Here is a 13,124-nt window from a genome sequence, read left to right on the forward strand (position 1 = left end):
CACACACTCTCTGACATGGGTTATGTGAGCACACACACATGCATGAACACTTCATGTAAGGCCTGGAAGGCTATGTATCAAACCGTCACCAGCTGTTCTCTATGGTGAAGATGAAAAGATTGGCAAAATAATAATCTCTGTTATCCCCACTTTTGACGTCTGACAGAGGATGGATTACTTTTGAAATGAACAACAACAAATCCACTTCAAAAGAAATCCAAACTAAGAAAATATAAAAACCTTTAGAAAGTCTGCCAATATTTGATATGATTTTATGAAGTTTAATTTATCCAGTAACATAATAGCCAGAAATATATATTTAACCAGTTAAGAACCCCAGTAGATTAATTGGTCCAAAACTCATCAATCATCAATGTATCTTGCTAATAAAGTTAATTTGGTCACATTGAGCTTACTTTCTAACTCATTTACTTCCATTGAGTCCTCAGTTTTAACAATATTTTTCTACCTTTTAAGAATTAAATATTTAGAAAAGTACCTACATTTTTAAAGTAAACAGTATGTTTTCCTCCAAACAGTACACAAAATACAGCAGGCACACACACATCATGTTGTTATGGAGTTCACAAAGAACGGAGGAAGAGCAGCTTCCAAATACAATAAAACTTATTTAAAAATTAAGAATGCAGTGGCAAAAATTCAGGGGAGTGTTAAAAGAAGGGAGAGAAAGGAGTATTTTTACCAATATAAAGGTAAAAACAGGTAAAACATGAAGTAATTATAATTTGTAGATACATGCATAGTCCTTTCCATTGGTGCCTCGTAACTGAGCCCATGCATTCCAGGCACATTAAGTTGAGGCCCAGCTCAGCCTCACTACAATCTCCAGTTCTTGTAGCTGTCCATCTACTATAGCATAATCCCAGCTGCCAATCTGAAAGAAACCAGCTAGTCAGAGCAGACACAACCAACAGAAACAAATGTCACTCAATAATGTTCAGCGGCACTGTGCTCATGGATAATTTCAAACAGTATCTCTGTCTAGAACATTGATGTGCTCATTCAAAACACCTCCATCTCTGGCTACTGGAAATGAGTAGATAAAGCAGCTGCCTAGAAAAATAAGTGGAATGTTTTCAAAGGAGTTCCCAACACCAAAAGCAAACACAGTGAAAACATAGCAAAAATTAAGTCTTAAAACACAGAACAAAACAGGAGAGTTAATTTATTGCATTCTGAAGGCTAAAATATTTCTCAAAACCAAAATATGTTTAAACTATGTCATGAAAGGATGCAGTCATCTGGTCAGTCATTCATATGGTAGGAACCAAATAGTCTAATTTTCTCAACAGTGTTAGTGAGCACCCACTGTTTCAGACCACCAAATTGAGATAAAGAAAGGAATTAAATAACATGCTCCTTGGCTTCAGGAAACTTAAACCTCAGCGACAACACACACACTCACATATGTGTGTGCATTTCTCTTCCTCCCTCTCTTTCCCCTCTCCCTTCCTCCCTCCCTCTCTCATTACATTGGCAGGGAAACAGAGAAGTTAAGACAACCAATTTACAGTTATAATATGATTTACTTCATATTTAAAAATTTGTTCTTAAATGTTTCCCAAATATGAACAGAATAGAATTTCAGTTGTTTCTTTGTACTAATAATGAAAACTAAAAGCAATGATTAAATTACAAATAGTTTCCAAGAAAACAAAGTTATTATTCTGATAATTTATAAATCTTTCATACTGCCAAACATTTTATGCTGATTTTTCAGGTCTGTGTAATTTTTTATTCATCTTAACCTTACTGAAATGTTATATTTATTTTAAAATTTAGAGAACAAAATTCAGTCACTTGATCTGAGGCTATACTTCACATCCCCAGTGTGAACAATGCCTAGAGGAAATGGGTTCATGATACAAAGCACTGGCCTGTGAATTCCTTGCAGTAACTGAAAGGGGATTTTTAAAAAATGCATAAAAATACTAGTACTTTGCTTTGTAGCCTTGGCTACATAACTTAGCTACTTATTTACTTCCTTAACTGATCATAATGAGTGAAATACAAAGATTGGCTTTACTGACAACTTTGATGCTCATTTAATTGACTAAGGGAAACTGTCTGATTATTGTGGTTTTGATGTACAATAATGTCTGGCATAATTTCATGGTATTTTTTTATGTAGGTTTTCAATTAAAACTTGACTAATCCTTACCGTTTATTTGGCTTTTCATTGTACAGTTCCTGCCCTGCACTGTGTCAAATGTGCCATCTGTGTAACACACTTCTGGCCAGAGATGCTTCAGGATTGTTTCTGGAACACTTGGAATTGTAGCTGCATGAAATTTAAACTTATTGCATTCAATACTTCTAATTTATTATATTGCTACAACCAATGTAATCCTGTTGTCCTGCTCTTAAATCTTACAGCAGTCACAACAAAGATTCCTCCCTCACCTTCCTAAAACAGGCTTGTAGACAACTCCCCCAACTATTTAACCAATGTTAACAATGCTATAAATACCAATTGTGTTTATGCTTTTTGAAAGATTCACTGCGGCCAGTGTTCTGCAGCAGTGCTGAAGCCAAAATGAGCTGTTGACTCCCACCGTGAGAGTGATGGAATTCTAAGCCCAAAATGCTTTTCCTTGGATAAGATATCTGATTTGCTACTGCTGTCATGAAACTGGGGTCATGTAAACTTAAACACTGCTGCTGCTTCTTTTGGAAAACAGACCTTCTCAGGGTGATTATGAGTTGCTAAAACAGCATTTGGAAGGATAAATTTGGAAGAGGGAAAACCAAGCACTGACACTAAACATAGTTTGCAGGTTTGACTTTCAAGTTATGAGGCCCACTCATACAGTGAGCTGTCTCCTCCTCTCTCCCCTCTTCCCTATCCATCTGTGTAAATGGAGCTCAGATCCTTTTTTTAGAAGAAATCAATACATTTAGTTAATTTCAGAACCCATATAAACATAAAATGACCTATAATTGTTTGAAAAATAAGGAGAAAATGATACTTCCTCAGGGAACATAGTTTGCAGAGCCGAGTGCTCGATGAAAAGACAGAGACAATACTGCACACAGGCCTTGGGGCAGTGCCGTCCTCTGCTAATGCTGCTATGGTGGATCTTTTTCAGCCTTTGGGCCTCCACCCTTCCTTTCTCCAACTCCCAGACACACCCCAGAATCAGCCCTGGCTCTCCCTACATGAGCTCTGTGCTGTGTCTATACTTTTCCCTTCTATCAAAATCTATTATCCAATCCTGTTCACAGACAGCTGAACGAAGGCAAAGGATTGTTTAAAAAAAAGAAAAAAAGATTTGTAACCAAATCAATGATCTCTAATGGCAGGATTTCAAGCATTTGTAAAGGGCAATGAATTCTGTGGCAAAGGCTTTTTTTCTGCATTTATCTAACCATATCATATAGGAACCACTTTAACTCTGGCATTAACTAATGAACCCCAAATTGGGGGATGGAGCTTTTCATTTTTTACTTTTGATTTTGTATTATTTGCATTTTTATAGGTAACATATATTACTTTGAAAAATAAGTTTTGAAATCCTTTCGTTTGACTGTTTGATTATACACACTCACATACCAACACACATGCATATGCACACACACATACACACACTCAGTAATGAATCCAAAGATTATTCACAAATGTTAATCCTTGATGAGATTTATAATTAACTATGATATAAGTAAGATATTTTCTCCTAAAGTAGAAATGTTCTTTTCTTCTCCGTCAAATACCATGAGGAAATGAATAAATAAATTCAAATTGCTCAAAAGTATAAAAGAACCCACATAGTTCAATGGGTTAAATAACAAAACAAAAACAAAAGTAAGAGATTGAAGGTTCTGTGATTTCTGAGTGAGACAAAAGTTAAGAAATTAAAAATCATTTCATCCTTATCAGAGTTTTAAGATCTTTGTACAGAGACACTATACCCTGGCAGCAGTCAATGTCAAGAACAGAAAGTGAACCCAGAAAGTGATCGCAGAAGACAGCTGGCACAGTGTGTATTCATATTCTTATGTCACATATACCACTGGTGCGGATTTCCAAGCAGGGGCATTTTGCCTCTCAAAGTGAAAAAGAATTGTGGTTGTCCTCACTAAGATTAAAGAGAAACAATTTTCATAATACAGAGAGAGAAAAATCAAAGAACTCTATGATCTCACTTACCAAAGATAACAACCATAAACATTTTAGGGGCCATACTTTCACTTTTCTTTAGCATTTGTATTTTATGTTTCATAACCTGATCAATTTTTCACTGTAACATGGCAAAATACATATAGACCTACATAGTCATATGTACATTATATATATGTATATGAGTATGTTTGTATATATATATCATATATACATATATATGATAAATGTAATTAATTTAAAGGTCAAATGTGACAGCCCAAAACTATAATATTAATAATAAAATTATCTACATTTGCTAATTAACTATACTTCCTTATTTACTATCTTACTACAAAATAGCTGCTAACCCTGAAACTTGTAGAAAACCCAGTTTTCCAAGTCCACATGGGACATTTATGAAATATTAATAATTATGTCCAAGGTCAGTCAAGTTTCAATAGATTTCAAAGCACCACCTTCTTTAGTTTTTAATTAAGTTAAAAATTAGTAACTGCTTTGTTTTCCAAACTGAGTGTCTTCCAAAATTCATGTGTTAAAACTTAATACCTGATGGGTGTGGTGGCACATGCCTGTAATCTCAGTAAAGGGAGGTTGAGGCAGGAGGATCATGAGTTCAAAGCCCGCCTCAGCAAAAGCAAGGTGCTAAGAAACAATGAGACCCTGTCTCTAAATAAAATAAAAAATAGGGCTGGGGATGTGGCTCAGTGGTGGTGTGCCCCTGAGTTTAATCCCAAGTACCCAAACAAACCAAAACAAAACAAAAAATTACAAAACTTAATCCCTATTGTGATAGTGCTAGGAGGTAGGGTCTTTTGGAAAGTGATTATGTCACTCAAAAGAAAGAGGTCCTGTTTTAAATGTCAGTAAGATTCTGATCATTAAAAAAGAATCAGAAGAAGAATCTATCCTTGACTGAGGAATGGTAGAAAAAAATTAATTTTTCCAACTCTCAGATATGTTCATGCTGAAACATGAACACAGTACACAGATGGACAGCAGGCAGCAGTATAGATGGACAGTTCACAGAAGTGAACAATCCACTGGTTATGGATTTGGAAATCTTTCAAACAGAAGTAAGGTTGATGTCCAATAGAAAAAAATCAAGGAGAAGTATAGAATTTTTTTAAAAAATCAGAATGCTAATAAAGGATAACTTGTATCATTAATTTATGGGCAAAAAAAGTTAGCAAAAGACAAAAAATAAAGGAACAGAGAACCAGTCTAGTGCAAAACCATTGAAGTCACAAGACAGAGAATGTGAAGAAATAATTGTGATTAATATTGCAAATTGCTTCAGAAATCAAGACAAATGAAAAATGGCCGGTGAATTTTAAAACAATAGTAAGAATCTGGAATTAATGGTTGGCAATATAAGTTTGATTCAAGTTTTGAGTCACTGCCTTACAATCTTACTCCTTAATTCTCACACTCAAAAAAGCCCTTCCTATTGCATTATTTTACTGCCAGCAATCCAAGGGTTACTAAGAAGTAAAGCATTTGTGCCTAAGAATTCTACAGCCTCTTTAAATACCTGCATGAGTTGCAAAGAAAGTTTATTATTATTTAACCTGTGATTATTCTATGTCAAAGAGACAGAATAATCAGATGATTGCCTTACGTGATGCAAAAAAGCCTTTTCCTCAAAGTGGCCAGTGATGTACCATTTCTGTTACAACCGAATTTTAAAAAGTGTTTAAAAGAGGGGGCTGGGGCTGTAACTCAGTGGCAGAGTGCTTGCCTCGCATGTGTGAGGCACTGGGTTCAATCCACAGTACCACATAAAAATAAACAAAATAAAGACAAGCTGTCTATGTACAACTATAGAAGAAAAATTTTTAAAAGAAGTGTTTAAGGGCTGGGGATGTGGCTCAAGTGGTAGCGTGCTTGCCTGGCATGCACGGGGCGCTGGGTTTGATCCTCAACACCACATACAAATAGAATAAAGATGTTGTGTCCACGGATAACTGAAAAATAAATATTAAAAAAAAAGAAGTGTTTAAAAGGGGCTGGGGTTGTGGCTCAGCAATAGAGCGCTTGCCTAGCATGTACAAGCCACTGGGTTTGATTCTTAGCACCACATAAAAATAAATTAATTAAATAAAGGTATTGTGTCCAACCACAACTGAAAAAAATATTTTTTAAAAATGTGCTTAGGGCTGGGATTGTGGCTCAGCGGTAGAGCGCTCGCTTAGCACGGGTGAGACCCAGGTTCGATCCTCAGCACCACATAAAAATAAAGGCATTGTGTTGTGTTCATCTACACCTAAAAAATAAATATATTTTTAAAAATGTGTTTAAAAGAGGAGATAGGCATTTTTGAAAGTTTTCTTATCATCCTGATCCTTTTCTTTTCTCCTTCTTTTGGAGCTGGGGGTTGAACCTAGGTCCTATATATGCTGAGCATGTGCTCTACCACTTTACTGTACCCTTAGGTTCCCATTCTTTTCATTTCAAAACAAAGTTAAGTGCAAATAGTACATGTAGTATTAAGACCAATTGCATAACATTTATATCTATGATAAAGATTGACATGCTATGACGTCATCGTTCTTGGTTTCTCTATAGTTGGCATTATTGACCACTCTTGTTAGAACTCTCATCTTAGGGCTCTGATGTCACCCTCTACTGCTTTTACTCCTACCCTTCCCCCTGCCAACTGCCCTTTCTCTGTCTTCTTCGTTCTTTCTTGACACCATACCCTAAATCTAAGTATTTCTGCAGGTTCAGCTCTAGCTGCTTTTTTGTGTGCATCTCATGTGTCTTCTTCCTGGGGCTCACCAGGGGTTTCAAGCTGTGCTCCAGAGCCCAGTGACTTCTCACAGTTGTCCCAGAGCCTGCTGAAGCAGAAGAGCCTTATACCTATGTTTTTTATGTACTGAGGTTTCATGTAAGGTTTTATTTCAAAAAAGAAGTCATTTCTGCCACCTAACAACATAAACCCATGTATAGCAAGAAGACAAGATCATAAACCATTGACTTAAATTTCTCTCTGAATGAATGACACCCAAATCAATACCTCTGATCTCTCATCTCAGAGCCAGTCTTGGGTTTTCTTTTGCACACTAGACTGCAGATTCCACATGTCTGATTTAAAATTTATTGTCTTTCTCCTGCCAAATTATTTTTCCCCCAACAAAAGCTCCTACTTCTGTTCATTTCTTTGCTGTTCTCTGAAGCATGCAAGTTTAAAAAATATATAGTTTTGTCTTTTTTCTTCATTGCTCAAAGTCATCAAGAGTCTCTAATACTTATTAAGCTTCCACAGACATGATTCACATATTCATCCATTTCTTCTCTTTACTGTAGTTTTCACAAGGATTAAGATGTACAACTCCTTACGTCTTGGACTGTTCTCAGAACTACCGAAGAAATCTGACTCTAGGCTCCTCACCCTGCAATATACTTTAAAATCCTGAGATAGATTTTAGTTTCCTAAAATAACATGTTCACCATCATCTTCCTATATACAGTCCTGCAGCATGTCTTCTTTCCCTATTTTAGTTGTGTTAAATGGAGATCACACTTGTGATAATGATAAAACTAATGATAATACAGCATTTGATTTGGTGCTATGTATGTTCCAGGTACTGTGTTAAACACTTTATATGCAGTATCTATTTAATTTTCCAGACATTTGTATGAACTAAATATCTCTATTCATTATCCCTATTTAATGGATGTGAAACAGAGATTTAGCTTCTTGTCCAAATTCAAACAGCATAGAAATGGCCAGGCCAGGATTTGCATTCTGAGCCATCTGACACCATAGGTCATATGTTGAAGCACTACATTCTCAGACACCCACTCACACCCCTACCCCTTTTTTTGGTACTGAGGATTAAACCCAGAGGTGATCTACCACTGAGGTATTTCCACAGCCTACTTTTTTATTTGTTGAGACAAACCTTGCTAAATTGCCTAGTCTGGCTTCAAGTTTATATCCTCCTGCCTTATTGTGATGACACAATGAAGATCCTTTATAAACTCATCATTAGATTGTAAGTTTATACTTTTCTTGTGCTTATTCTCATCCCTAGAGCCTGGCATAGTACCTAACAGATAAGGAAACAGGATGGCTCAAAGTTTGAGAGTCTGAGCTCTAGAGTCAGGCTGCTGGGTATACGTTTCAAGTCTCCTATGTAATTACTATGTGACCTACACAAGATTACCAAGTTCTTCGTGCTCTATTTTCCTTATCTAGAAAATGGATGTAGTCAAGTGTTGACATCATAAAATTTAAAGATTAATTGATAGAAGATAGTTAATGATTTAAAAAAGTTTCTGGCAGATTGTAAATATTAAATGAATAGTTGTTGCTGTTAGCAGCCCACAGTGAATGTTTGTTCAGTGTACATTCAGGGTCTAATTTTGACTTTTAAATTCATGTCATTTAGTCCTTAATATAACACTGTGAGATAGGTACTATTATTATCCATATTTTATGGGAGAGAAGATTAAAACTTATGTTAAACAGCTTGCCCTAGATCACAGTTTGTAAATGGCTAGATACAGGATTTGAACTCTGCCCATCCTGCTTCCACCTCATCACTCAGCCCTCACACAGGTCCTTCCCAGTCTTTTCTGCTTGGCAGTGATCATAGAACATGCCTTAACATACTGGAAGGTGGCATTGGAGCGATATTGAGCCTCCCAATATATTTACCCTGTTTCCTATGTCAGTAATATAGTAAGTGCAGAAACATTAAGATTTAATAGATATGTGTACTTAGTTCATGATCATTGAATGCATAAACGAATAAATACTATCATTGTTTCACGCAAGGTCCTTGTACAAGGCCATTAGTGCCATTCTCATCCAATAAGAAACTAGTAAATGATAATGATTATTTTCTTTATGATTTATTAATTGCCTGCAGCGTGAAGGTCATAAAGAGCATATGAAAACTGAAGACCTCCTTTCTTCAAGATTAAAACAATAACACGATGACTATATATTGTGAATTTGAGTTTCTTTCTTTTTTTTCTGAGAATTAAGAATACTGGACTGTATGGGGATGCTGAAACAACCCTTTTGTATATCTGCTTCCTTCTTGCCTTCACATATCCTGTAGTATTTATGCACTCAATTTAGAGACCTAATGGTAAAGAAGACACGTAAGGGCTTTCATGGATCTTGTCTTTTAATAGGAAGAGACAGACATATACAAGTAAATGGAATCACTAAGGATTGTGATAGCCCCCCTGGCATTTTATAGTTTCCCATGATACAGGAGTTGGAAAGTGGGCTTCTGTGTTGGAGGACGGTGGCAGCCAAAACAGGGAAGTGCTTTGCAAAAGGCGTGCATGCGTGCGCACACACACCCCTTTCAGAAAGGGTGCACACAGGCTCCTTATGTTTAGTTGGTCCCTGGCTTAACTGTCTCATGCTTGGATACAACATTTGTTATTAAATAAGAAAGTTATATAATAATGTTATTTAGCCATCTAGGTTCAAAGAGACTGTTAACAATAATGCTGTTTTTACAATAATGCAAAAGTTATATACATCAACCACTTTCATAGGTATTGCACTTCTTTTTTCCACTTTCTGCTTCCCAGGATGAAATGGGGCCTAGAATCAAAGAAGCAATAGTTTTTCTGTCTACCTGTAAAAGATTAGCCTTTTGTCATCATAGATGATGCAAGCAGAAAAACCAAACGCAAGAAAACAGAGACGAAGCCAAAAAGGACAATTTCTGATTGTTATAGCTGGTTTCTGTTTCATATCACTGAGCATGATGAGAATGTTTTGCAGAGTTTTATAGGAACAGCTTCCACAGTACTACAGGGTGACCTCACCCTCAATGCCCTTGCCAGGTGCACAGCCCCCTGTGAAAATACAGGTCAATTTTCAACATGAAACAAGCCAGAAGTATGGAATGACATTTTCAGGTGGCAGTTGTGGTTCTAGTGCCTGTAATTAACACCTCTTAACCTCAGACTTGCCATGCCTTTTTCAGGCTGTCGAAGCTCAAATCCGAAGTTTTGGACAGACGCCTTCTCAACTTCTCATAGAGCCCCATCCTCCCAGAGGTTCTGCCATGCAAGCGGTGAGTGCCATTTTCACTCTGCTCTTTCCTGGCCTGTCTTTCAGACCATGCTTGATTTTCCCAACAGTCACTCACTGTGCTTGAGGTGCTCCACCCCACCAGGGCCTGCTCTTACAAAATATGTGTTAACCCAGTAACAACCAGCAAATGCCACTGCCTTCTCTTCTTGAGTCTTTGAGAAGGTAAAGATCTCCAGTGCACTAATATGTCATCGGTTCATGTTTTTTTTAATATTTATTTTTTAGTTTTAGGTGGACACAATGTCTTTATTTTTATTTTTATGTGGTGCTGAAGATCAAACCCAGTGCCTCATGCATGCTAGGTGAGCACTCTACCACTGAGCCACAACCCAGCCCTCAGTTCATGTTTTGTGTTGCAGAATTAAGAGGTCTTGATTGTCACTTCTCCTCACTGTGGGAAAAGGACTCCAGACCTAGGATTTGTTTAATTTTCCAATTGGATCCTATGAGTTTCTAGATTAGTTTTGCTTCTTTGATCATTGTTTTACATTGATCATTATTTAACATCCCAATATATTTCTCAGGTTGGGAATTTTTAAACTAATTTTGATATGTAGGTATTGTTACTGAAGGTCAGGGAGAGGTTGGTGGGGGTGCTTAGTATATCAAAACTTTAATGACTTAAAACAATGATTTATTTGATTTCTCATGATTCTGAGAGTTCTATTGGCATTTCTTCTGCTCTTTTCACCTTGACTCACTCACGCTGGGGCTGAGTGGATGAGCTTATTTTTCCATGTGGACTCTCACCCTTTAAGGAAGTTAGATCAGACTCTTCCCATGGCAGAAGTTCCCAAGAAAATGAAGACAGAATCGGGAGACTTCTTGAGGCTTGCTTTTGAACTTATACATCATTTATGCCATATTTTGTTGGTCGAAGCAAGTCAAAAGCCAGTCCAGAATTAGACTTGAGCTGCAAAATAACATGGTCATTCTACCTTTGTAGTTCCTGAAGTTTCAGGAAGAAATTCTTCAATGAGATGGGAAAAAAAAATTGACACAGTAACGAATCAAATTGCATGATTGTCATAAAAGAGGTTACTCATTACTGGAGTTGCTCAATGGTAGAGCACCTGCCTAGCATGTATAGGGCCCAAATGAAAGAAAGAGAGAAAGAAGGAAATATGAATAATTTAAGATAAATTCAAATTCTGTGTTATGGCTTAAAGATGGCAGGATTTTGACATTAGGAAGGAAGGAGCAACAGCAAAAGGGGCAAGACACAGACTGAGGCCTGTCCACCTCTGGTCTTTCTCTTTTTTTTCTGTCTCTTCCCACTTCCCCTTCTTCTGTGTCTTTTTCCCTTTTGCTTCTTTCTCATCTTCTTTCGACTTCCAGAGTTTTCCCCTTTATTTCTTTAGGAACATGAATTGGCCATAATAATAAACTACAATATTTATTTTAAAAAATATTTTAAAAAATATTTTATCATCTTCTCACTACATGTTTTAAAACCAGTGAGACCAGATTTTAACAAACATAAAGGGTGAGTCTAGTGGGTTGAAAACTACTACACAAAGGCCATGACCAATGGAAGATAATGCCATAAAAATAGTAAGAATGATTTATGCTTGGGCTTTGGAATTAGTTTTAGTAATAGCTTGTCAGTGAGACCAGGCTGTTTGGGTGCTGGCTAATGGAAGCCCCTCTGCTGCCCCATTGACTTTCTGCCTGGGTCACCGCACAGGCATGGTTACTAAGGCAATGCACAGGCTCCCATGCCCAGCCTTCCTTGTGGCAAAAGATTATTGGTTCATTGAGGCAGATCAGCTTTACTGTCCCTAGGTGGGAAGGCACATGCTCACATGAGGTGGGGGCACCCTGTTTCTTTTTATCTTTATCCTCTGAATTAAATACCTGAACTTCTTTTTAGACTTATATAAATTCTGGTTTTTGCCTTATACATAGGTGGGTGGAAAAGAAAGGCATAGTAAAAAGAAACTAGAATTGGTGGCAAGTATACACTTAATCTGGGGGAAACCAAATGAGATCTGGCTACTTCCACTTCAGACCAATCTCGCCTGAGCTCCCCAGGTTAAAAGAGGTTTTGTTCTCTTAAAGCTTTTTATCAGTAGCTCTGCTTATCTGTGGCTGCTGCCATCGCCACAGAGCAGCCCAGGAAGGTGGAGAGTGCTGTCTTACTGCTGGTGCTCCTCATTCATGCTTATTAGCGAAGGTTATGATGGAGCTCCTGAGAGAGCTTCTCATGGTGTGCATGTGTGTAGGGAGCTCTAGTCAGGATGGGGTGTGCAGGAACTGACTGGAGGGACAGCTGGTTGTGAGACTGCTGTGGACAATTCTGGTATTGTATCTGCAGCCTGCTGTGGAAAGTGGTTTGTCCTTGCCTGTGGCTAAGAGTCAGCCCACTAGAGTCACTATGTAAACAAGACATTCTTCCTACACATTAGACATTTTTCGTGTGTGTTTTTAAGGGCATAAACATTGGAATTATTCAATTTGAGCCTAATTATATTTATAATATGAGCTGTTAAGCTCAGAAATATGTATGAACTTCCTTTCAGGGAGACTTTATTATTATGTTGTACTCTGATTTTCTCAGAGTTTATAAATTGACTTGAGTAAATATTATTTAAAAACTATGTAATTGAAAAATAAGGCTTGGTACTCTGAAATTATTTTCATTTCCCTTCCACAGGACTTGTTTAAAACTAGCTTATAGGATTTTTGTTCATTGCTGTTCCTTTTTTCTTATTTTTTGCCTGATTTCACAGAATTCCTTAAGAACCATATAAATGGTTCTTTGTGTGACAAAAAGTACTTACTGATATCAGGGATTTTAAAAATCAAAGGCACACACGTTTATTAATTGTTTTTACCAACATTCAGATGAGTTCCCCCATCAACCATCAGTGCACCCCACCCCACACACACACATACACACACACATGAATA

General features: G+C 37.1%; 1 protein-coding gene across 5 annotated transcripts in view; it reads left to right on the forward strand.

Moving 5' to 3' along the window:
- The window catches only part of Lrba (LPS responsive beige-like anchor protein), a 648,575-nt gene that overhangs the window by 586,493 nt on the left and 48,958 nt on the right, over positions 1-13,124 (forward strand). For all 5 annotated transcript variants that reach the window (XM_040293201.2, XM_040293202.2, XM_040293204.2 and 2 more), the window contains exon 49: positions 10,102-10,191. In XM_040293201.2, the coding sequence (XP_040149135.2) occupies positions 10,102-10,191 (90 nt within the window). The remainder of the gene's footprint in view (positions 1-10,101; positions 10,192-13,124) is intronic.

The sequence above is a fragment of the Ictidomys tridecemlineatus genome, chromosome 9 (assembly GCF_052094955.1).
Source record: "Ictidomys tridecemlineatus isolate mIctTri1 chromosome 9, mIctTri1.hap1, whole genome shotgun sequence".
Taxonomy (NCBI): Eukaryota; Metazoa; Chordata; class Mammalia; order Rodentia; family Sciuridae; genus Ictidomys; species Ictidomys tridecemlineatus.